The following is a 22,999-nucleotide window of genomic DNA, read 5'->3' on the forward strand; positions in this document are numbered from 1 at the left end:
TACCACATCGATATTCAGCCGCTCCATCTCCTCCAACAATCGCTTCGAGTAGTTGGCCGACGTCAAATCTGGCCAGAACACCGTGTCTTTGCGCTTATGGTATTTCTTGATGAACGACGCAACTTCTGTCAGGCACTTCGTACTATAAATTTCCCCGTTCACGGCCAGCCCGGAGCGAAAGAAGAGCAACTTTGACATCCCTTTCTCGCTGATTGACAGCCACAGCCGCACCTTCTTGGGGAACTTGGTCACTGGAAATGTTTCGGATTTCCGGAGTGTTTGCCAAAGTGTACATTTTTGCAATGTGTAGATTTTTTTCTGACATTCTATTTCACTTAGGTTTATATGTTGTCAATAAATCAGAATTTATTTCGGGTTGATTGGTAGCCAAAGATTGAAAATTCGCCAAGGAATCATCGAGGTATGAATTTATTAAGTATGGGTGTTGATTTTGGCGGTTTTTCCCTGTTGGGTACTAATTTTCTTAGAGCTTGCAGCACTCTAGCAGAATTCAATCGAACATTGTGGGTGTGTAGGTCTTATTAAACCAAGCAACTTTGCGAACTTGCGTTTTAAAATTTATCTGGATTAACATTTAAAAAGATCAGATTATTTTCACGCAGATTTTCTCTAAAAGGTTATTTATGCAGATTTTCAAATTATCGTGTTTTTTTTACGCGATTTTTTGAATTAAAGCGGTTTATCAAGCGGATTTCTGAATTAAGATGGTTTTTTCACGAGGCATGTATCCCCCGCGTAAGAAAACCTAACTGTATTTGAACCTTTTTCTTATGAATCAATATATCTTAGTAAAAATTATCTGAACTTTCCTTCAAAAATATAAAAAAATGAGTTTAAGATCCTACTCCGACAAAAATATAATTTTAAAAACAAAAAATGTTTTTAGAAAATATCGGTGATCACAGATTTCTTTAAATGAATTACATTAGGTAGACAAGTTAGTTGCCTAAAACGTTCTATGCGTTGCAAAAATGTACAATTTGACACACACTCTTGAAATCCGAAACATTTTCGGTGTAGGTTGATCACCCAAGTTCCCAAGTAATACTAGTATAATACTGTTTTCCAGTGAAATGAAACCGGTTATCAAAATTGATTAATTTTTCGGAAAGTTCGGGCCATTTAAAATTCGAGAGAATTTTTTTATCTCAATTATTTTGTCTACCCCCTGTATAAATCAGGATATTTTTTTGGCGCAACAATTTCGTTGAATTGGATTTTTAGTTGAACTAAAAATTGTTTGTTGGGTAACAGATACTTTAAACTTAAACAGTTCCAAGTTAAACTAAAATTACCAGAGAAATACCAATAGACTGCCGCTATGCATGTCCATCATATTATAAGAGTTAGCAAGCCAAAGAAAATGAATTTTATTACAATTTCGTATCACTGCTTTTTATTTAAAATTTTCTAAACTTCTCCAGTACTAAGTTGTCGAATTCATCTGTTCTCAGGAAACTAAAAACTATAAATACCTGTTTAGTTACCATTATTTCTCAGAAACTCAGTGACACCCGGGGCGAACCTTTACACCACCCCCAACAATGCTAAAGCTTGTCGAATAGCAGCACCCAACAAATACCGAGCGACAAAAGCAACTCCTGGGGTAGGGTAGGTGAGGTCTCCTTCTTTTGAGTCTCCTCCAGTAACCAGCCGCACTGACTTGTGCTCACCCTTATAATATCGATAATTATCGTGAGCGTCAAAAAATTAACGATAATATCGATGTCCCGCATTTATCGATATTATCGATAAGTTTCCCATCACTATAAACATTATTACATTTGACTGATATGGACCCCTTGATCCCAAACAAGCGGAGAAACTAAAGGAAGGTAATAAAATTTATTTAAAAATTTAATCATGCGGACAAACTTGCAACGCTCTAGTTGTTACGTTACCGGTTTACTTTTGCATCAAGTTTAGAGTTAAGTTAGAAGCGCCCAGTAAAAACTGTACGCTTATTATAGTCCGTCGAAAGATTCGATTATTATTGTGAACTTTTCCGAACGAACTGAATTGCTATCATATTAGAAAGTACAAAGTGAATAACTTTACTCCGTTTTTATACCTAAATCCAATTCACTGTCTTAGGAAGAAAATACATACTGTCAATATGAGGAAAGATTCTTCTTTCCGTAACAATGGCTAGATACTTATCACTAATAATATGATAGGCAAGAACAAAAATCCTGAAGTTCAACACAATATATTCTAGGATATACTTACTAACATATAAATTTTCTTATCCTGATAAACCATGCTAAGAAGTATTCATGCGTGAACGAATAATGCAAGTACGTGGCATCGAAAGTTATAGAAAACCGGAGATATTGAACCTTTTTCCATTTCAAATGATGTTACAATTGGAATAGCTTTGTATGGAAAAATATCCTCTAACGTAATACAAAAAATGGCAAAGGAGGTAGACTACAGGCCAGTAGTGTGTGCCGATGAACTTCAAGTGTTGTTGAAGGTCTGCATTGACGTGGGAGTCGAAAGTGTTAGGCGTCAGAATGGCCGTACAGAGCCTCTGTTCTACGATGTTCAACAGCGAATGTCGCACTATGGCGACTTTCCCAAACGAAAATTGTACAGATTGCAGACGCACTACTTTCGAACGGAGCGAGACTTTCTCAACGGAAAACTGGATCCATATCCACCAGAAGCAAGACAGTTGTGGGGGACGGCGGAACATGATGCTAATGGTGAGTTTCCTACTTCTTTCAGTCAATTCTTCTTTTAATATTATATCCTTTAGCACCCGATAACGATAAACGTTGGTCCGATCTAGTAAATCAAATCCAGCAACGCAAACAGAACTCTTCGCACGTGACGAGGACGGAAGCGAGAGAAATCGTCCGTCTTGCTCTGCAAAGAAATTTGGAGAAACATGCCTCAAACGATCAAGACTATGTTTATGAGAAAATTCTTTCAGAGTTGAAAACCAAGAATTTGTTTCTTAACCGGAATGTAACGGTATTAAAGCAGATTTACCTAAGACTGCAGAAGCAATTTCAGAAAGGAAGAGCTCGCTACCTTCTACCAGAGGCTGCTAAGCTGTGGCCTTCATCTAGACTAGAACAGGTCACTGTTGAAACGGAGACTTCTCATTCAGAGGATGAAAATGAACCATTTTCGGGAAATAGTCGACAAGAAACATCGCCGGAATTACCGGATACCGTAGCAAACACTGAAAACAAGTGCCGAATCTGTCAAGCACGATTGCACGAAGAATGTAAAGATCTTTTGCAAGATACGTACAACAACCAAACGTATGGAAAAATCATTCAGGAAATTGTCCATGTTCAGATCCCTTGCGACGGCCAAACAAACAGTAAAATTTGCTTACAATGTTCCTGCTTTATAGAAAAGATGTTGCTCTTTGTTCAGCAATGTCGAGAGGCTTGTAACATCAATTGCTTAATTGCTATAAAATTTGATGAAATAATCGTAAACGAAAAAGAGCACGACACTATCGAGGAAGTAGACTTACAAACGTTACAAACTATCGAAAGTACGGATGCAACAATGGATTACGATTCACACGAAGTTTCCTCCCCTATGCAAAGTCAATCCCCTGTAGATGTTTTTCGCGAGCTAGAAGATAAAACTGGCGATGAAAAAGAAAGGAAAATAATTACCAAAGAGCAGGAATACCCAGAAATAGGCGAGAAGCGTACGGAGGAAGCGGTTACCGATGAACAGAAATACCAGGAGTTTGTGAAAAGCCTACCAGCTAAACCCGGTAAGCAACAGTGTCATCTGTGTGGTAAGACTGTAGACAGATTGGCTCAACATTTGATCAGGCACGGTGCAGCCGAATTTCAGTGCGAAATTTGCTCACAAAAATGCATCAATAAACGCCAACTTCGAGAACACATGAATTTACACACCCAAAAGAAAACCTACCCCTGCCGAACTTGCGAACGTGTTTTTTACAACTGGACTTCTCGGAAGTACCACGAGGTGAAAAAATTTAAGAAAATGTTTCGAAAATTCTAACTAATTCGTATTTGTAGCAAGGTCACTCTGGTAAATTTACCTGCGATAAATGTGGTGCGGTTTATAAGACTGAAAGCGGCCTGCGTAGGCACTTTAACCATACGCATAAGGGAATTAGGCGTTACGCTTGTTCGAGTTGTCCATTTAAGACCTTTGTTAAGTAAAAAACAAATCACTTTGGTTTGTATGCAAACCTGCTTTAACCCTTTCGTTTTTTTTTTCAGACCCGTTTTGCTGAACCATATACGAGGCCTTCACACCAGCGAACGGCCGTATCTGTGTACTTTCTGCGATAGTACAGCGAACAGTTCTAACAGTTATTACACACACTTCCAGCGACACAAAAAGAGCGGCGAAGCAACAGAATACTCGATGCTTTGCGCCTACTGTGGGGAGCACTTCAACAAGAATTCGGACCTCGAGAAACACATCTGCAAGAAACATCCGGATGTGGCCGTTGTAATCTGAACAGAATAGTGTGAGTCAAACATTCATTTGCTCGAAATACAAGCTTGATTACTATAATTACTTGGTGGTAAAATTGTGTTGCTTGGAAAGAAAATATGAACCCAAAGAAAAGTAAGTCTAGTTCGAAAGCATCTAATAAATACTGCCAAATACCATACAAGAATGTAAAGCTGCAGACACTAATGCAATTCCACTAAAAGTATTTGGTTTCCAGTTGCCGAAACAGTGTAGCACCCCGTAAAAATTACACGACCTCCCTTTTTCCTTTTCATGCAACAGGTTGTGTGCACATGTTCCAACCAGGTCCAAGAGCCCATGACCATGCTTCAAACAGTCCGACGCCACAAACAAGTTCGAGATTACATCTGTCGGTTTTTTACCTCTGTCACGTCCGGTCTTATACATAAACAGAAATCGCAGACTGAATGAACTGGTGAATGATTCTTATGCATATAATAAAAAAATCAAATTTGGATGTCCAGTTTAAGCTGGAAAAAATGTTGCTTAGTTGGCAGCGAGGATAAAAAATTTGCTCTTAGTTATTAAAATACTTTAGAAAGTAAGACACCAGATATAATTGGCGCCGTTAAACATTAATTTGTATTTGTGTCGTGTCAAATAAATGATAGATGAGAAAAAAGTGAGAAAAGTTAGCTTGGGTGACAATTTCTTTCCCAAAACATAACACAAATATTCATTTTAACAGTTATCAACCTCCAAATAGACGATCGCAGTATATTACACTAGCATATACCTGTTCAAATTATAACAGCCACATCCTGATGTTCCTCGCAGATGTGCACCTCTAGGGCCGCATCCTTGCTGAATTGCTGTCCACAGTAGGCACAAAGGATCGAGTATTCCGTTGCTTCGCCGCTCTTTTTATGGCGCTGGAAGTGGATGTAATACCCAGTGGAACTGTTTGATGTACTCTCGCAGAAGGTACACCGATACGGTCGTTCGCTGGTGTGAATACTTCGCACATGGTTCAGCAAACGGGTTCTGAAAAGATGCGTCAGTTTTAAATCGGTTTCGCCAAACCAAGGTTTTGTCCTTACTTAATAAACGTCGTGAACGAACAATACGAGCATGAAAGTCGACGAATTCCTTTGTGTTTATGCTTGATATGCTGCCGGAGTTGGCTTGCGTACGCGTAGACGGCATCACATTCATCGCAATTAAATTTCACCTTGTGTGTCAGCTAAAAGTAGAAATGCAAAAAAAATGAGAAAAAGTTCCAACACATGTTGTTAGTTTATATTACCTCGTGATTTTTCCGGGTGGTCCAGTTGTAGTATATACGCTCGCATATCCGGCAGGAGTAGACTGTCTTCTTTGTGTGCATATTCATGTGAATTTTAAGCTGACGTTTATTGAGAAACTTCCTGGGACAAAATTCGCACTGCAGCTCGGCCGTACCGTGGGTTGTCATATGTTGAGCTAAATCACGCACAGATTTACCGCACACATGGCACTGTCTTTTCCTGTTCCTGGCAGGTAGACTTTTTACATACTCATTGTATTTCTGCTCATCTGTAATGGTTTCCTCTACATTCTCCTCATTCACCGATTCTGGCTTACGGAGTTCGGCTACAGGAGATGCGCTTCGTACAGGCGAGAAACTTTTATCTGATCCGTAACCAATAGGTTCATCCAAATACTCGATATCAAGTTTTGTTTGATTAGGCTCAATTGTGACGTCCTCTTCTTCTAGATAAAATTCATCAAATTTCATTGGAATTGTATGGATGCTGGCCTCCCGACATTGCTGAATGAAGAGCACCATATTTTCCACGAATTTGGAACAATATAAGCAAATTTTACTGCTCGTGTGCTCATCGCAAGGAATCTGTACCTGAATAGTTTCTTGAATGATTTCTCCGTAGGTTTGGCTGTTGTACGTGTCTTGCAAAAGATCTTTACAAGTTTCAAGCAGCCGCGCTTGGCAGATTCTGCACACTGAGTCAATCTTTTCTACTGATTTTGGTTCATCTTGACGGATATCCTGTGTGATTTGAGTAAGTGATCCATTCTTCTCTTTTGAATGAGGCATTTCTGTGTTAATGCTGGTCTTACTCAGCCACAGCTGGGCAGCCTCTGGAAGAAGCTCATGAGCGCTTCCTTTCTGAAACTGCTTCTGCAGTCTTAAGTAGGCTCGCTTCAACATTTCAACATTCCGGTTAAGAAACATTTTCTTGGTTGTCAATTCTGAAAGAATCTCCTTGAAGGCATACTCTTGCTTGTTTTTTGGAAGATTCTCCAAATTTCGCTGCAAGGCTTGGCTGATAATCTCTCGCGATTCCGCCTTCGATACATACGAATGGCTTTGTTTGCGTTGCAGGGTGCGTCGCACATAATCGGCCCAACGTTCATCGTTATCGGAAGCTAAAAAAAAAACAAACTGTTACTACATATAAGAAAATCGACAGCAAACTCACCATCAGCATCATGTTTCGTCGAGCCCCACAGTTGCCTCGCTTCCGGTGGGTATGGATTTAGCATTCCACTGCAAAAATCGCGCTTTGTTTTAAGGTAGTATTTCCGCAATCTGTACAGCTTCCGTTCAGGAAAATCTCCATAGTGCGACATTCGCTGTTGTACATCGTAGAAGAGTGGCTCGGTACGGCCACCCTGTCGCAAAACTTCTTCAACGCCAACGTCGATGCAGGCCTGCAAGAGCACTTGGAGCTCATCGGCATGCATATTTTGGTTACGGTGATTGGATTTTGGTTTTCTAGTCTTCAGGTCCTTTGCCATTTTCTTCTTATGTAATGTTTTATATACGTTTAAGTGATTCGAAGTTTATTGTATTAGAGTTTTTCGAACCTGCTGTGATTTCGGCTCGCACTAGTTTGAGTTCTCGCTTATAGTTTGACACAGAATGCATGTTTATTGTTAACCTTTGTTAACAATGTCATTCAAAGTTGCCAGATATACAGAGAAATCGGTTGCGAGGAAATTTGTTATCGGATTTCGAGCAGATTTTTCCGGTTTTCGAGTAGTTGCAGACATTTTTAAAAGGCTTCTGGCATCTCTTCGCAAGATGCATTGATTGTTTACAATTTGATAACAGCTTATTGATTCTTTCGATAAATCTGTAACTTTTTACATTATTTATTAAGAATTACTGGAAGACTTTATACAAGTTAGTCTAACAAGACGAACGAATAATGTGAATTGTAAAAGAATAAAGATAAGAGTTTGAATCATTCAGTCTGAATCGAAAATGGCAATGAAAGTTGAAACTAATAAACCCTACCGAGGTGCAGTGCAAGCCGATGAGCTCCAAGCACTGTTAAAAGCCTGCGTGGACTTTGATGTGGAAGGAGTTAGGCGAAAGGGTGGCCGCATTGAGCCCCTTTTCTACGATGTTCAACAGCGAATGTCACGCTATGGCGATTTCCCCGAACGAAAACTGTACAGATTACAAACGCACTACTTACAAACGGAGCGGGATTTTCTCGATAAAAAGCTTAATCCATACCCACCAGAAGCGAGGCAACTATGGGGAACGACGGAACATGATGCTAATGGTGTGTTTTACACTTCTTTCCGTCAATTTTTCTCATAGATATTTATTTCAGCTGCCCCTAATGATAAGCGTTGGTCCGATTTAGTGCAGCAAATTCAGCAACGTAAACAGAGCCCTTCGTGTGTGACTAGGAAAGAAGCTAAGGAAATTGTCCGTCAAGCTCTGCAACGAAATTTGGAGAATCTTTCCGAAAACGACCAAGACAATGTTTTCGAACAAATTCTTTCAGAGTTGAAAAACAAGAGTTTGTTTCTAAACCGGAATGTTGCAGTCTTAAAGCTGGCGTATCTAAGATTACAAAACCAATTTCAAAAAGGGAAAGCACGCTACCTTCTACCAGAATCTGCTCAACTGTGGCCTTTAAATAAGCCAGAGCAAATCATTATCAAAACAAAAATATCTTATTCAGAAGATGAAAACGAACCACTTTCGAAAATGTCGGAAAGTAGTCAAAGGGAACCGTCGCCCGAACTACTGGAAACAGTAGTAGAAACTAAAAACGAGTGTCGAATATGCCAAGGGCGTCTTCTCGAAGAATGTAAAGATTTAATACAAGATACGTACAATAGTCAGACATACGGGAAAATCATCCAGGAAACCATCCAAGTACAGATCCCCTGCGATGGCCAAGCCAGCAGTAAAATTTGCCTAGATTGTTCCAACTTTGTGGAAAAGATATTGCTCTTTGTTCAGCAATGTCGGGAGGCTTGCAACATTTCAAATCTTATAAAATTCGATGGAGTGTTCGTAGAAGAAAAAAGGTACGTCGCTGTCGAGGAGGACACCATTGCAGAAACTGACACAGAGACAGTCTTTATCGAAAACTCGGATCAAGCAATAGATTACGATTCAGACGAAGTATATTCCCCAGATCGAAGTTTATCTCCTGCAGCTGTTATTTGCGAGCTAAAAGATGGCGAACAGAAAATAATTAGCAATGAGGAGAAACATCCGGAAATTGGCGAAAAGTGTCCGGAGGAAACCAAAACCAATAAGCAGAAATACCCTGAAATAGGAGTAGAGAGTGCTGAGGAAACCATATCTGATGAGCAGAAATACCTCGAGTTTGTGAAAAGCCTTCCAGCCAAGCCCACAAAACAACAGTGTCATCTGTGTGGTAAAACTGTGAACAGGTTAGCTATCCATTTGGCCAGTCATGGTGCAGCCGAGCTGCAGTGCGAACTTTGTCCACACAAATGCCCCAATAAACGCCAGCTACAAGTACACATGAATAAGCACACGAAAAGGATAGCCTATACCTGCCGGATATGTGGGCGTGTTTTTTACAATTGGACTTCTCGGAAATATCATGAGGTGAAATAATATAATGTTGAGAAGTTTTGTAAATTCTACCTATCTTTCGTATTCGTAGCAAGCTCACTATGCTAAATTTAATTGCGATAAATGTGATGCAGTTTATAAGAATAGGGGTGCTCTGCAACAACACATCAAACATATACATAATGGAATTAAGCATTTGGCTTGTACGAGCTGTTCATTCAAGACGTTTGTTAAGTAAAAAAAATCTGTTGGCGTACAAGCATTTTCTAAATTTTCGTATCTTTTCAGATCCCGTCTGTTAAATCATGTGCGAAGCCTTCACACCAGCGAACGACCGTATCGGTGTACTTTCTGTGAGACTACAGCAAACAGTTCTAACAGCTATTATACCCACTTCCAGCGACACAAAAAGAGCGGCGAAGCAACGGAATACTCGATGGTTTGCGCCTACTGTGAGCAGCACTTCAACAAGGATGCAGCCCTCGAGAAGCACATCTGCAAGGAACATCCAGATGTGGCCGTTGTAGTTTGAATATCAATGTATGGTTGTCGATTTGTTCGAAATACATGTCGATCTTATAACGATCAAAGATAACTGGATCAAGATACCTAACTTCCAGATTTTTTATACATTTTGAACACAATCACTTTCCGACGGTTAGTGCTGCCATCTGATGACTTAAATTCTCATAAAATTGTCACTATGAGCAAAACCGATTTACCGTGCATAGTCCGTCATCGATCGTTGAGCTGTTCAAAATTGTATTTGAAAAAGGTGTATCAGTTTGGTCAGCTCGACGCTTAATGATATTAATGATAATGATATTGTCATTTTTTTGCACTCAATGGTATTGCCATATATTTTGTACTTTAAAGTACGAAAAAAGTATGAAATTGACAGTCAGAGTGGGTGTTTATATTGAGGGGTTATATTAATTTTCAGATCCCATCCTACTAAAACTTAAAGTTTGATATGTCGCCAACCAGGTAACATAGGAGACGCGTTTATAATTCTCGCCAAACATGTGAAAAGGGCCCATGTGCAACAATGTAAACATTGAGTAAATGTCAAAAGAAAAATCGCACCAGTAAAACAAATCCTATTTTCTCAATAATCAATAAAATCATTTTTTTTTTGTTTAATAGTAATCATTGAACGGCGCTGTACGCGAAAAATAAACTTGCAAGATGATTATCTTTCTAAAAGTAGGATTAATTGGACTCAGGCCCTATTGGTACTAATTCTGGATATAGGCCCTGAAACATAAGCTCCTAATTTTGTTAACAATGGAGATGGGCCCTTTTGACTTAATTCAGGGTGTAATGGTTTATTTTACATTAAGATGTTTTATACGTTTACATATATTGTACAGCAGTATTTGTACGTGAATCAAATATGACTTTATTACCTTTTATATTATCTTAATGTACACGACTTTTATATATTGAGATAAGGAGGAAATTAACATTCAGCAAAATGAGTAAAAACCCTCGCTTTGAAATTACATTCCAGGCACACCAATGAAGTTTTTCTCGAGTAAGTGCAACAGTGTAGGGTAGTTTGGGGTAATTTGGACCCCCTAAGGAAAACTCCTGTTATTTCGTAACCTGTTTTTTCTATCCCATAACGTAATGTAATATAGTAATATTGATCTGTTTTCTATGTTTCTGCACGAAAAAACCTTGATATTGAGGTCAAAAGAACAAAAAAAATAACGGAACTAAAAATTATGATTTTCGGACATAAAAAATCGGTTGGGGTGAAAATGGACAGCTATTGGGGTAATATGGACAGTGTTTGGGGTGATGTGGACAGGGTAAAAAATGTGAGTTTTATAGTATCAATAGTTGCTTAATACACAGTAGAAGGTGGTATCAGGCATACGGAATGATAACTGCAATTCTTAGGCATTGCACAGTGGTTCCACAGTAGGCCAAAAAAATTCCCCTTCTTCAGTTATTTATACTAGAAACTGAGTATGCGATCGTATGTCGCACACGCGCGTTTGTGTGTGTGCATGTTTATGCGCGCGTGTGTGTGTGTGAGAGTGTGTTTGTGTGCGTGTGCGTGTGTGCGCGTGAGTGTGTGACTGTGTGCGTGTGTGTGTCAGTGTATGGGTGATGTAAGTTTCATGAGAATCAGATGATATACCAATTTTTGGCAGCACTTTGAATGTTGCTGTGTCAGGAAATTTCAATGATTTTTATGTTCGAAAATCACAATTTTAGGCTTAACTTCGATTACCTAATTCCCTCAATTCTGATCTGATTTTGGATCAACGAGTTTCGTGTTGAGGGGAAATTTATGTTATTTTTCAGAACTCTTGTGTACCGTACAGTCTCGTTAAAACAGTTCGGAATGATCGGGTAATCAACAGCCTATATGAAATTAACCGTATTTCTCAAATTTTTGGGTCCCGGTTTGCATATCGTCGCTCCAAATCCGTTAATCCCAAATTGGCGAAACGGAAAAATATATAACGAATGTACGTTGACGTACGATTTCTTATTTTTCCTTGAAAGGCCTATCAAATTCCTTAAATTTTCCATTAAATCTTTTAATCGGTCAAACGGCTCAAAAGTTACAATTTTTTGAAAAATGATTGCCGATTTTTGGCAACTTTAATTCAAAATGGTTCACACTAAGGACCAAACAAAAAATACGGGTATATAGTTTTTCGATAAAGAACAAGTATACCAATGTTGAACATGATCTGAACAAAAAAGTAAATCTGATAATAATAACGGCATTTTCGGGAAACAACATTTTCGGACATCAGAAATGACTTCAGCACGCAAAAGTTGGCATTATACGTCATTTTCAAGCATTTTAGAAAAAAAAATTAGGTTTTCCCAACTTTTGTTCAGAAACCCGCCACTCTGCGGGGCATTAAAAACAGATAAATCATCCCAGATTGCCTGCAACACTTTTTACAGTTCATTATTGTTTGTAAACCGCCGTCTATCCGTTCGTTTTACTTCTAACTCGCCTGACCATATCACCCCAAAAAAACTGTCTATTTTACCCCAAACAGGACGCCTTCCTAAAAACACAATTCCTTCCACAATTTTCGATCAAACTTATCGCAATCTTTCATTAAAATGTACTCTTTTACTAGACAAACACGGCTGCAAAGCTCATTAGACTGAAAACATCGAAGAAGTTCTCAAAAAACCTTAAATACACGAGCGTAAAACTTACAGCAAAATTGACTTTTGATGTTTCCTTTGTTTACATTGGCACTGCGGTGCACCGGTCACAGCAAACCATGAAATTTTTATATTAGTTAGGGTTTAGTAGTTCAAGGAAAGGATGTAGTAGTACATGGAACCCAAAAATGAGATACTTTCCAAGATAAAGCACCTGTCCATTTCACCCCAGGGGTCCAAATTACCCCAAACTACCCTACAATTTTGCTATCGAATATCCGTATTAATTATTTTTATTGATATTTATTATGAGGTTTTTACGTAAGTACACGGATATATTCGTTTTACATATTCTTCCTCAAGCCTGTCCATATCATCTTCGAAATGATCGTCGCATTTACTTAACTTTTTTCGTCCACGCTTTTTAACCACTAAATTTTTAAGCATCACCTCATAATATTGCTTGTTGCTTACAAATGGGAGGAGGTTTTGCAGGTCCTCCAGCTTCTCCTGCGATAAAGGTATTGGCTCCAAGTTGAGTGGAGTTAAATAATAAGGTTCTGAGTAGTCATCCTCAACATTCTGTTTATAAAACACGCGCCCTGGTGCAGTTGTTCGGTATTCAAACCATATAATGTCCCGCAATTTTATGACCTGACCGTCCATATTATATTTAGGACGGTTGAATCGTATGTTGAGGTTTTCCAACGCCAAAAATTTTGTTTGGTCTAGTTCAACTACATTTATGGGGATTTTACGTCGTACCTGAAAAATGCAAACGTATGCAAATGAAATCTCAGAAATATTAAAATATTAACATCGTCTCACCTGACTAATGAATAGCGCCCAGTCTCTAGGAGTTTCAATATCGATAGTGCTTCGCTTTTGACGTGGGACTACGTCTTTGTTTTCTATACTGGGATGCATTCTGTAAAAAAGGAAACTCAACTGGCAAATGTTACGTCAGATTTCAAACGATAATAACAGCATAACCACATGATGGATAACAATAACCAATATATTGTTGGATAGATAAAATGTGTAACAATTTTATAATACGCTAGTCATCATTATTTTTTCACTGCTCAACGGTGGAAATCGATAAAAAGTTACAAGGAAATTTACGTGAACAATTGACCAATCACACGCGAGCATTCCTAGCACAGACCCTGGACACCAACCATTCCCTGTGATATTCTATGTATAAATATCAAATAAAAAAAGGACAGAGATCCCCCGTCCCAACAGGTTGATTTAAGTTTGCTTCAATGAACTTAGACTAATTCGAAGTCTCGAAGGTAAAGATCTTTCGAAAAGTTTTGAAACAAGCCTTCTACTTGAACAATTTCTAAACCTGCTGTCAGAGCATAATAAAAACCTAAATTAATCCACCTAGTGGTCAGACCCAGCCTTTCTCATTCAATTTTTTATTTATAAAAATAGATTTACATGAACGCTTCAATCCAATAAATGTATATTCACTCTTTAGGTTCTAAACTATTGATGTTGTAATCTTTACATATGTCTGTCTGTCTGATCCATATAGGACCGAAAACTACCGAACCGATCGACGTGAAAATTTGTATGTAGGGGTTTTTGATGCCGATAAAGGTTCCTATGATAGTTTGAGACCCCTCCCTCTTCTGGAAGAGAGGGGTCCCATACAAATGAAACATAAATTTCTGCACAACTCAAGAACAAACCAAGCAAATGAAACCGAATTTGGCATGTGGATGTTTTAAGAGGTAACGAATATGTCCATAATAGTTGGGTGAAACACAAATTTGTGCACAGCCCGAGAACTAATCAACCAAATGGAACAAAATTTGGCAGGTAAATGTTTTTAGTGGTAACAAATATGTACATAATGGTTTGAAACCCGACTCCCTCTTCTGTAAGGGAGGGATCCCATGAAAATTAAACACAAATTTCGCACAGCACAAGAACCAATCAAGAAAACACAACCAAATTTGGTATGTGAATGTTTTCAGAGGTAACAAATATGTCCATAATGGTTTGACGCCCCTCCCTCTTCTGGAAGTACATGTTTCTTCACAAATTTCTGCACATCTCGCGAACTAATCAACTAAATGGAACCATATTGTCAGGTGAATGTTTTTAGTGGTAACAAATATGTTCCATAATCGACCTCAGACAACATTAAGGATTGTAAGATGGCAACTTCCGGTTTCTGGAAAACAGCCGAACATGGCCGATTTCCACCCAATATATTAATATCCGGATCTAGAATAATACACAGGAGCTAAAATTGACCACAGATAGCATTTTAAATTCTAAGATGGCGACTTCCGGTTTCTGAAAACAGCAGAAAATGACCAAATACCACCCAATATGAGTTTTTCTTTAACCAGTATGCTGTTCAAAATCCAGAAATTGTCTCCAAATGCCATTATGAAATCCAAAATGGCGACTTCCGGTGTCGGAAAAAAGCGGCAAACAACCAAATACCACCCAATATGGGTATTTCCGGAACCGTAATGATGCACTGGAGCCACAAATCGACTTCAGACAACATTTTGAATTGTAAGATGGCAACTTCCAGTTTCTGGAAAACAGCCTGAAATGGACGATTCCTGTTAAATATTAGTATTTCTGGAACCAGAAAGATGCACAGAAGCTAAAAATTGATCACAGACACAATCTTGAATTTTAAGATGGTGATTTCCGGTGTCTGGCAAACAGCCGGAAATGACCAAATACCATTCAATATGAATGTTTTCGGAACCAGAATTACGCCCAGATGACAGAAATTGATTTCACAGGCAATTTTAAAGTCCAAAATGACGACTTTCGGCTTCTGAAAAACAGTCCAAAGTTACCAAATATCACCATATATGAGTTTTTCTTTAACAAGTATCCTAAATACCATTTTGAAATCCAAGATGGCGACTACCGGTTTGTGAAAAACAGCCTAAAATAAACAAATACTATCCAATATGAGTATCTCTGGAACCAAAATGATGCAAGGAGCTAACAACTGACCTCAGGCACCATTTTGAATTGTTAAATGGCAACTTATAGGCAACAGTCGGAAATGACCGAATAAAACTTAATATGGATATTTCCGTAAACGTGATGATGCATATAAACCAAACATTGACCCTGGACACTATTTTGAATTTGAAGACGACCACTTTTAGTTTCTGGAAAACAACCCAAAATACCTCCCAATATGGGTATTTCCGGTGTCAGATTGTTGCCAGAAAGTCTGCTGATAATGACAGAATACCACCCAATATGAATAAATTCAGATTTAAGGCGATGTACAGACACCAAAAGACGAGAATGTTGTCATTTCGATCAAAACCAATCATTTCAAACGATTTGTTATTTGACTTTGATCATATCCTATGGCCGATTCGTCGTGCATTTGCAGACTTCAAACAAACCGCAAGGAATCAATGAACGTTGAAATAGTACGACACCACATTTAAATTATGTTGAGGCCACATATATCGAACAAAGCAGGTATAGTTTTAAATAGTCTTTGAATTTCTCTTCTTTCCATAACTTTTGAGCCACACATCAAATTGTTATGAAGTTTGTTATTTGTAAGTTTGAGAGATGACTCGTTCGTATGACACTAGTTATGTTCAAATAAGTCATGTAATCTTTAAGATAATAGACTTTCGTTGTTTTATTAACAATTTAATACATAACGGTTGCTTAAGTTCGATTATAATCAAATGAAATGGGAACGTGTAGGGCAGCCAAACTTTAAAACCACGTGTTCAATCATAATTCTTCAGTTAACCCTTAACTAGCCCGCTCATCTGATAATAATAATCAAATCGGTTGTGTAGTTTCTGAGATAATGAAGTTTCGTGATTTTCACAAGTCGGCTTATTACAAATGAAGTTACAGTTCGATTACAGTAAAATTCAGTAGGGTCTTCTGAGGCAGCTAGACCATTCATTTGACACTAATTTTGTGGAAATCGGGTCGGCCATCTCTGAGAAAAGTGAGTGGGTCCAAGTAGGCTTCGGAATATGTTCCTTTGCATAGCTGGATTTCACATTTTTAAACATAACAGGCAAAGTAATAGTCCGATTGCAAAACAAATCAATAGGGTCTTATGGGGCAATTAGACCTTCCATTTGACACTGATTTTATGAAAATCGGTACAGCCATCTCTGAGAAACATGAGTGAGATTAAACAGTCTTCAGAACACGTTTCTTTTCATAACTTTTGAACCACAAGTTCAATCTTTAAAAAATTCAAAACTTAAGGGTTTTTCGGAAAGCCCGTTCATTTGAGACCAATTTTGTTCAAATCGGTTGTGTTGTTTCTGAGATATTGGTGTTTCGTGTTTTTCACATTTTTAAACATAACCTCTAAACCAAAATTCCGATTACAATAAAATTCAATAGGGTCTTATGGGGCAACAAGACCTTTCATTTGCAATTAATTTCATGAAAATCGGTCCAGCCATCTCTAAGAAAAGTGAGTGAGAATAAAAATCTGCACATGCACACACACACATACACACACACACGCATACAGAAAATGCTCAGCTCGTCGAGCTGAGTCGAGTGATATATGCCATTCCGCCCTTTGGAGCACTTTTATACTTTCGGTTTTGCAAGTGATTGCTATACCTTTCTAGGAGAAAGGCAAAACTGATGTCTTGAAAGAAAACATGCTGGTTAAAGCAACAATACCGTACAGTATAATATACTTATTACGTGGAGCAGAGCGCCGCTGGTTTCTCGTCGTCTATCATTGCAGTGGTACACGACTTCTATTTCCGTGAAATCAAGGAAAAACTGCAATGCTGCTGCATTGATAGTGATTAAAAGTTCATCTCATGAATATGGTTACCTTAAAAAAATAACATAAACTACTCAACAAGAATTGCAACGGTCATAAGATATTTTTTGCATTCTATATTAGATATTCACTAAATGATCGTGATCGAAAGAGTAGATTTCTGAAAATACAAATTTATATAAGATTAAAAGCCAGCGAATGCTTCTGAATATTTTGTCGGTTCACTAGGATCTATTCAGAATCTGTTTTTCACATTTCAACATTGTTAGATGATCTATTTTTGTTTTCAACTTAACAAATAATATTCACACTTAAAATTTTTTGCCGAATCTCGGTAATTTTTTGCCGAGAACGGCACCACTGAGTGCTCAGTAATGATTTCGGTAAAAGAATAATCACCGAGACACTCGGTTTGAAACAAAAATGACAGCTGTCGCATATTTTCGTAAATCTCGGTTTTACATAACTGAAGTTTCGGCATGAAATATCTGAAATCTCGGTATTTAATGTAAACATTCAGATGAGATCTAACCGAAATTCAGCAAAGTATGATAGATCTTGGTAGTCGCAAACTGATTATTCGGTATCATAGCAACCGTAATCTCGGCGAAATGTAAAAAGTACCGTATAAAACCAGCCGAGATTTCAGAAATATTTTTTTGCTCATAAATGATCGTTGGGATAAACGAAGAGCAGATTTCAATTTTTTTACGCATTGTTTATTCCAATGTTACTGCAATAAAATTTAAAAAAGCATAACAAAACTTAGACTATTTATATGAGCACTTATTGAACTAATTAAGATTAATACTTATACTGATATAAACTAATAACAATGAAATTTAATCGAAAACAAAACAAGGCGAATTTAATGTAAAAACGATTATCAATTTAATTGACTGAGAAACTTATTGCCAGTTGTACTCAGAGAACCCATTTTGAAGCAGTATGCGTAGAAGAACGAATAGAAAAGCTTATCAGAAGGGCGACATTTTACGTTGCATACAACAAATGTTTGCAGCAATAGAACGAAAGCGTTCAGAAGATCCGACCCCACTGGTAGTACGATGTCTCTCCACACAATATTGCAATCACCAACGTCAAATGACGCTGCCAATACAACGATGATTGGAACATCGGGCTGTGGTAGTTCCATTCCCTGCTGTAAAAAAGAAGAAATATATACTCAATTTATCGGCATTAAAAAACTCGAGTATAATCAAAAACTTCCATCGAAATGGAACTTTTTGGACTGAAGTTGCTTTCAGAATATATTTGAATATTTTCGATGTCGTAGTGTACTCACATTGATCCACTCCACGATACCGTGCAACGGATTGAGTTTGCGCGCTTGCTTCTCGTTTTCACTGTCATGTGGTCGCTTGACTCCTCTGGTCGGATTTTTGGTACGGATAATGCACAATGCCCTGACCAGATCGTTTTTCAAAAATCTGTGAACGTCTTGAAATTGATCCAAGATTTTCGGGTGGATGCATTCCCACATCTCCTGGAAAGGTGGTGCATTTGGATGCAGTGACTCAAAATCAAGGGTTATCTAAAAACAATAATATAATTAGTAAGTACGAAAGTGTTTGGGCATTGATTCATATACCAGTTGTCCTTCGAAGGCTGCAGTAACCGGAAAATCCTTTATAAATTGCAGGAGCGTTGCGTTCTTTCTAAGGTTGTTACGATAATGCAACGTTCGCTTCCATAAATAAAATATTCGAGGCTTCGTCTGATCCGTAGGTATTTGTAATTGTAATCCATTAATCTGTAACAACACAATTGAACATGCATATTCAAGCATAAGTTTTGTAAGGTTATTTACCAATTCCTCAATATTTGATTCGTCATTATCCTGAGTATCCATGAGTGGCACAGTAGCTGATGCTTGAGCATGATGGTTTCGGTGAAAAAGACGCCGTTGTGATTTTTTTGCCAAATACTCCATCCGGTATTGAATTTTGCCACCATGGGCTCCTACACCGCGACCGTTCTCATAAAACCAAAGTGCCTAAGATAACCAAATTAATTTAATTAACGGTAATGAGTGAAATATTTTACCTCGACTAAAAAAGCTTTCTTTTTGTATAAAATATTTCTTCGAACACATATGTTCATGTACCAATCGGATACGTAGACCCTGTCGTGAAAATATTCAACTATATTGACGTACTTTGGAAGATACACAGCTTACGGTTGGGCATTCGTATGCAAGCGCAGCATGAATCCCCATAGCGTTTTGGTCGTGTATCCCGCATAATCAATAACCATAAACGGAAGATAATCCATATTGTTTATCGATACCCCATACAGTCGGGGCTATATCCCGAACTAGTTGTTAGGCACGTTTTATGGTTATTGATTATGCGGGATATGATCCGCGTTTGAGCTGATATTTTCGTTCAGTGCGCTGTAGTTAAAATTAAAGACAAAATGAGTCATTTTTTTCCGTGTAACCTTGTTTATGTTGTTTATGCCAGGGATACCAAATGCGCAGATTTGTCTGCAAAACGCAGATTTTTGGAGTCCGTGTGCAGATATTTATTAATTTGCAGATATTTGCAGTTTTTCCACGGTTTCTGCCGATTGTTGTCAGAGTCTCCTTATATTTGCGCAGATTTTCTTAAAATGTGTGCAGATTTTCACAGACTTTTGCCTGCGCGAGCGAAATTTTTTCGGATCACGGATAGATTTTTTTCAGATTTCGAGCACATTTTTCCGGTTTTTCGAGCAGTGGCAGACATTTTTCAAAAACATCTGGCATCTCTGGACTTTATGCTCGTGTTTATGTTATGCTAGTGACTGATAACTTTGTAAAATCAATTACGTTATACATTAGAAGTGTTGAAGTAATAGTTAATATAAAATGTATTAAATATATGCAACTTACGTGAGGAACGACCGATGCAGTTGAAGCCAGTATTGGATACGTCTTCACCAAAGATCGAGCAAGCATTTCTTTGTAGAATGTTTCTGGTCTCCTGAAATTTGGCGTTGAACGATACCGGAAACAACTTTGGTTAATTGATCATACTTACACGCCGTAAACAGCTGCCATGCAGTCACAAACGACATGTGTTATCTTTTTCATCCATTCGTCGTTTGGTTTATTGCCTGCACTCAAGAATTCTTGAATCTCTCGTCCAACTGGAGTTTTCGAAAAAATTTGGTTGACGTCGATTTCCTTAAAACACAAAGAAGGTATTTGAGCATATATTTTTAATTTTTCGTTCGAGTTTAGCTCTTTCCTGTGATGACTCTAACTGTTTGGGAAGTTATAAATCACAAAAGTATTGGCTAAACTGAACACCTTATTAATATTATCGTTTAGAAATAAATTTTCGTATGCCTAGGTGAATTGGCAGTTGGGTCGCATCAACATTCAAAGTTTTCATTTTACAAAAAAGAACCATTTCGTTCTTTCAAAACGAAAACCGATAATTATAATACATAATCATAAAAGAGTTTAAAAATTTAAGGAATACTTAAGTTACCAAGATAAGGAATGGTTAACAGTTCGAATTGGTTTTGAACGCTAAAGTTGAAAAGAAATAACTAAAGGAATTATGATTGTTCACTATTTTGAGGATAGGAAAATAAAAGAAATATACCTATATACATAAATAAAAATACCTTCCCAAGATTTATCGCAGAGAACACATTCTGGCCTGTTTGTGATGTGTCAGCCGATTGACCGGTAAAGTCTTCTTCGGTTTCGATGGCGGGCTCAGGTTCGTCATCCAGCTCTTCAACTACTAAATTATTTTCCAGGTGTTTTTGATGTTTTTGAATAGTTTTCACCATCTTCGTTGATAGCTTGAGTCGTATGAAGTCATCGTTGTTCAGCAGCAAAAATGTTTCCCACTCTGTTATCTCCTCTCGAACTGCCTCAAAAAATATAATGAAATAGTACCTACATATTAATAGAACATAACTTTTCAAACATGATGTTAGTTAATAGGTTAGTTAGGCAATAATTCCTTCTTGATATGAACTTAAGATTACTTTTATAGGGCGTCCAAAAAAAAAATGTTGTGGGGAAATGAATTTGTTCCAAGGAGAAAAGTTGTTCGTCCGATTCCATTGCAACCTCATATGCCTCCAAAAAATTGTCATACATTTTAGTATTGCATAGTTTCAATAAGAAATGAATGTTATTGTTAATCACCGCAATTTCAATAATGATTCCATATGACGGATATGTTTCGTTATTGTGATCCCTGATACAAACTATCAAATTTGGTCGGAAATCTATTCCGTTAACGGTAACGACCTTAGGAACGAATATATGTAATATGTCTTCGTTCAAAAACGGCTCACTACGGCAATGATATCTTGGTACTATTTTACCTCCAGTAAAAGTAATTCTATCCTTGAACGGATTCTCAAGAATATCTGTGATCATCTTAAAAGTTTGACGTTTTGCCAAGCTGCTACAGATATTTTTGAAATTTTTGCACGTTGCAGACTGGTTTTTGAGAGGTTTATTCTTCTGCTCGAATACGAAGCAATTAAATTGCTGCATGTTGCCACTCTTTTTAATGCAGAGTATGTAGTGATCAAGGTGATGATTTTTATTTATCCGTCGATTAAATTTTGCGTAGAACAGTTCCTCGTAAAGCCGTATGTGCTCTTCCAATGAGGCCAACATATAATCCGATACTATAGGAGACATCAGTATCCGGGTTATATTTATCAAATGGCGAATCATGAGCATACATTTACAGTTATCGGTAACTTTGTGGCCGAACAGAAAAGGAGAAGCTCTTAATAGTAGCATATTTTGCGAAGCTGTTTGTTTTAGTTTATGAGCTTTGGGTTTTGAAAGCATTTCGTCTGTGAAATTAGCTGATGGTCGATTCTTTTTGTCGACATATCCATAGGCAAATGAATGTATCCGACGATTAATAAATTCAGTATTCATTCCAAGTTCCTTATTATTGTAATAGTAACTTAACACTAGCTGCAAAGTTGTAGGTATCAAACCTTCAGTTATATCGTGCATCGCATCAAGGGCAAAATTCTCTGTTACATGGAAATTTTTAAGTTCATTCAGTAGGCATCCATCGTTTTTCAAACCACAATCGGATGGTCTTATTTCTCCTGCTTCAATTTTGTTCAAACTATCTTCATACCATTCTTTCGTCCGTAAAGGAAAATTTTCAAATGGCTTCTGATGAAAAGCTGGTCTTTGGATTGTGCATAGTCTGCAAAAGAATGTCGCCATTGGTCCAAGTAGCCCGAATACCTCATGCAACGCAAGGGTGTCACCACAAAAAATGGTTACAACTGCTCGGAGTGTGAAGGCTTCTGTGCCGTAACAACCTGTCACTCCTTCTTCCAACTTTTTAAGGTCGTGAATCAGAGGTTTGAGGATTTTATTATATCCGTGTTTTTTTGGCATCTATAGACGTACAATAAATGAGTGGAAAAACAATTCTCGGTGAACTATTTCATTGTTGCGGGAAATTTTGTATTTTGAAGTCAAAAATGGACACTTTGTTTATGCCTGCTCTTGAGCTCAGTGCATTACCAAGTTCAACATCGTCTTAATAGAGACTCAGACGCACAGCATCAGGGAATTTTTTGAAATAATCGCTACTCTTATATGTTTGTCCGGATCGAAAACTTGTGTACTCCTTGATCGCAGGGTTGTCCGGTTCCTCATCTTTCAAAAGTTTCTTGTTGTTGGGTTCTCTAAGTATCATTTTTAGTGTGTCAATGATTGGAATATAAGTAAAAGT

At 37.8% G+C, this 22,999-nt stretch overlaps 5 protein-coding genes across 8 annotated transcripts; 2 read left to right on the forward strand and 3 right to left on the reverse strand.

Moving 5' to 3' along the window:
• The first annotated feature begins 1,782 nt into the window (after nt 1–1,782).
• On the forward strand, nt 1,783–4,562 carry LOC129723408 (zinc finger protein ZFP2-like). Of its 3 annotated transcripts, none has more exons than XM_055677608.1 (5): nt 1,783–1,856; nt 2,290–2,729; nt 2,783–3,990; nt 4,044–4,186; nt 4,251–4,561. In XM_055677608.1, exons 2-5 carry the CDS (start codon nt 2,435–2,437, stop codon nt 4,492–4,494), a joined length of 1,890 nt encoding a protein of 629 aa, XP_055533583.1. In that variant the 5' UTR covers nt 1,783–1,856; nt 2,290–2,434; the 3' UTR covers nt 4,495–4,561. The 3 variants fall into 3 exon arrangements, with proteins under 3 accessions (XP_055533583.1, XP_055533584.1, XP_055533582.1); XM_055677609.1 differs by having other exon boundaries at nt 1,822–2,318; nt 2,397–2,729; nt 4,251–4,562; XM_055677607.1 differs by having other exon boundaries at nt 1,822–2,729.
• Nucleotides 4,563–5,187: 625 nt separating this feature from the next.
• LOC129723409 (zinc finger protein 62 homolog) lies at nt 5,188–7,383 on the reverse strand. The gene is made up of 4 exons (XM_055677610.1): nt 6,933–7,383; nt 5,759–6,879; nt 5,553–5,695; nt 5,188–5,496 (listed from the first exon to the last, which is right to left on the reverse strand). The coding sequence occupies exons 1-4, from the start codon at nt 7,249–7,251 to the stop codon at nt 5,253–5,255; spliced, it is 1,827 nt and encodes a 608-aa protein (XP_055533585.1). The 5' UTR covers nt 7,252–7,383; the 3' UTR covers nt 5,188–5,252.
• A 140-nt stretch (nt 7,384–7,523) lies between these two features.
• Nucleotides 7,524–9,933, forward strand: LOC129723407 (zinc finger protein 519-like). 2 transcript variants are annotated; one of them, XM_055677606.1, is made up of 4 exons: nt 7,524–8,027; nt 8,079–9,340; nt 9,399–9,536; nt 9,596–9,734. In XM_055677606.1, exons 1-4 carry the CDS (start codon nt 7,721–7,723, stop codon nt 9,662–9,664), a joined length of 1,776 nt encoding a protein of 591 aa, XP_055533581.1. In that variant the 5' UTR covers nt 7,524–7,720; the 3' UTR covers nt 9,665–9,734. The 2 variants fall into 2 exon arrangements, with proteins under 2 accessions (XP_055533581.1, XP_055533580.1); XM_055677605.1 differs by having other exon boundaries at nt 7,525–8,027; nt 9,399–9,541; nt 9,596–9,933.
• An 835-nt stretch (nt 9,934–10,768) lies between these two features.
• LOC129723273 (uncharacterized) lies at nt 10,769–13,390 on the reverse strand. Its single transcript, XM_055677390.1, has 2 exons — nt 13,286–13,390; nt 10,769–13,222 (listed from the first exon to the last, which is right to left on the reverse strand). The coding sequence occupies exons 1-2, from the start codon at nt 13,382–13,384 to the stop codon at nt 12,764–12,766; spliced, it is 558 nt and encodes a 185-aa protein (XP_055533365.1). The 5' UTR covers nt 13,385–13,390; the 3' UTR covers nt 10,769–12,763.
• Nucleotides 13,391–18,135: 4,745 nt separating this feature from the next.
• On the reverse strand, nt 18,136–21,059 carry LOC129720526 (uncharacterized). Its single transcript, XM_055672008.1, has 7 exons — nt 20,889–21,059; nt 20,294–20,439; nt 20,146–20,236; nt 19,081–19,266; nt 18,862–19,023; nt 18,556–18,804; nt 18,136–18,411 (listed from the first exon to the last, which is right to left on the reverse strand). The coding sequence occupies exons 1-7, from the start codon at nt 21,057–21,059 to the stop codon at nt 18,136–18,138; spliced, it is 1,281 nt and encodes a 426-aa protein (XP_055527983.1).
• Nucleotides 21,060–22,999: the final 1,940 nt, after the last annotated feature.

Source organism: Wyeomyia smithii, chromosome 2 (genome assembly GCF_029784165.1).
Source record: "Wyeomyia smithii strain HCP4-BCI-WySm-NY-G18 chromosome 2, ASM2978416v1, whole genome shotgun sequence".
NCBI classification, from domain to species: domain Eukaryota; kingdom Metazoa; phylum Arthropoda; class Insecta; order Diptera; family Culicidae; genus Wyeomyia; species Wyeomyia smithii.

Coding starts and splice junctions, on each gene's coding strand:
- LOC129723408 (XM_055677608.1), top strand. CDS start 2,435: ATGGCAAAGGAGGTAGACTACAGGCCAGTAGTGTGTGCCGATGAACTT. Junction 2,730..2,782: donor GGCGGAACATGATGCTAATG/GTGAGTTTCCTA, acceptor TATATCCTTTAG/CACCCGATAACGATAAACGT. Junction 3,991..4,043: donor CTTCTCGGAAGTACCACGAG/GTGAAAAAATTT, acceptor TCGTATTTGTAG/CAAGGTCACTCTGGTAAATT.
- LOC129723409 (XM_055677610.1), bottom strand. CDS start 7,251: ATGGCAAAGGACCTGAAGACTAGAAAACCAAAATCCAATCACCGTAAC. Junction 6,880..6,932: donor GACGAAACATGATGCTGATG/GTGAGTTTGCTG, acceptor TTTTTTTTTTAG/CTTCCGATAACGATGAACGT. Junction 5,696..5,758: donor CCACCCGGAAAAATCACGAG/GTAATATAAACT, acceptor TTCTACTTTTAG/CTGACACACAAGGTGAAATT.
- LOC129723407 (XM_055677605.1), top strand. CDS start 7,721: ATGGCAATGAAAGTTGAAACTAATAAACCCTACCGAGGTGCAGTGCAA. Junction 9,341..9,398: donor CTTCTCGGAAATATCATGAG/GTGAAATAATAT, acceptor TCGTATTCGTAG/CAAGCTCACTATGCTAAATT. Junction 9,542..9,595: donor TCATTCAAGACGTTTGTTAA/GTAAAAAAAATC, acceptor GTATCTTTTCAG/ATCCCGTCTGTTAAATCATG.
- LOC129723273 (XM_055677390.1), bottom strand. CDS start 13,384: ATGCATCCCAGTATAGAAAACAAAGACGTAGTCCCACGTCAAAAGCGA. Junction 13,223..13,285: donor GGGCGCTATTCATTAGTCAG/GTGAGACGATGT, acceptor TGCATTTTTCAG/GTACGACGTAAAATCCCCAT.
- LOC129720526 (XM_055672008.1), bottom strand. CDS start 21,059: ATGGTGAAAACTATTCAAAAACATCAAAAACACCTGGAAAATAATTTA. Junction 20,237..20,293: donor ATGGCAGCTGTTTACGGCGT/GTAAGTATGATC, acceptor GCCAAATTTCAG/GAGACCAGAAACATTCTACA. Junction 18,805..18,861: donor CAGCCTTCGAAGGACAACTG/GTATATGAATCA, acceptor TATTGTTTTTAG/ATAACCCTTGATTTTGAGTC.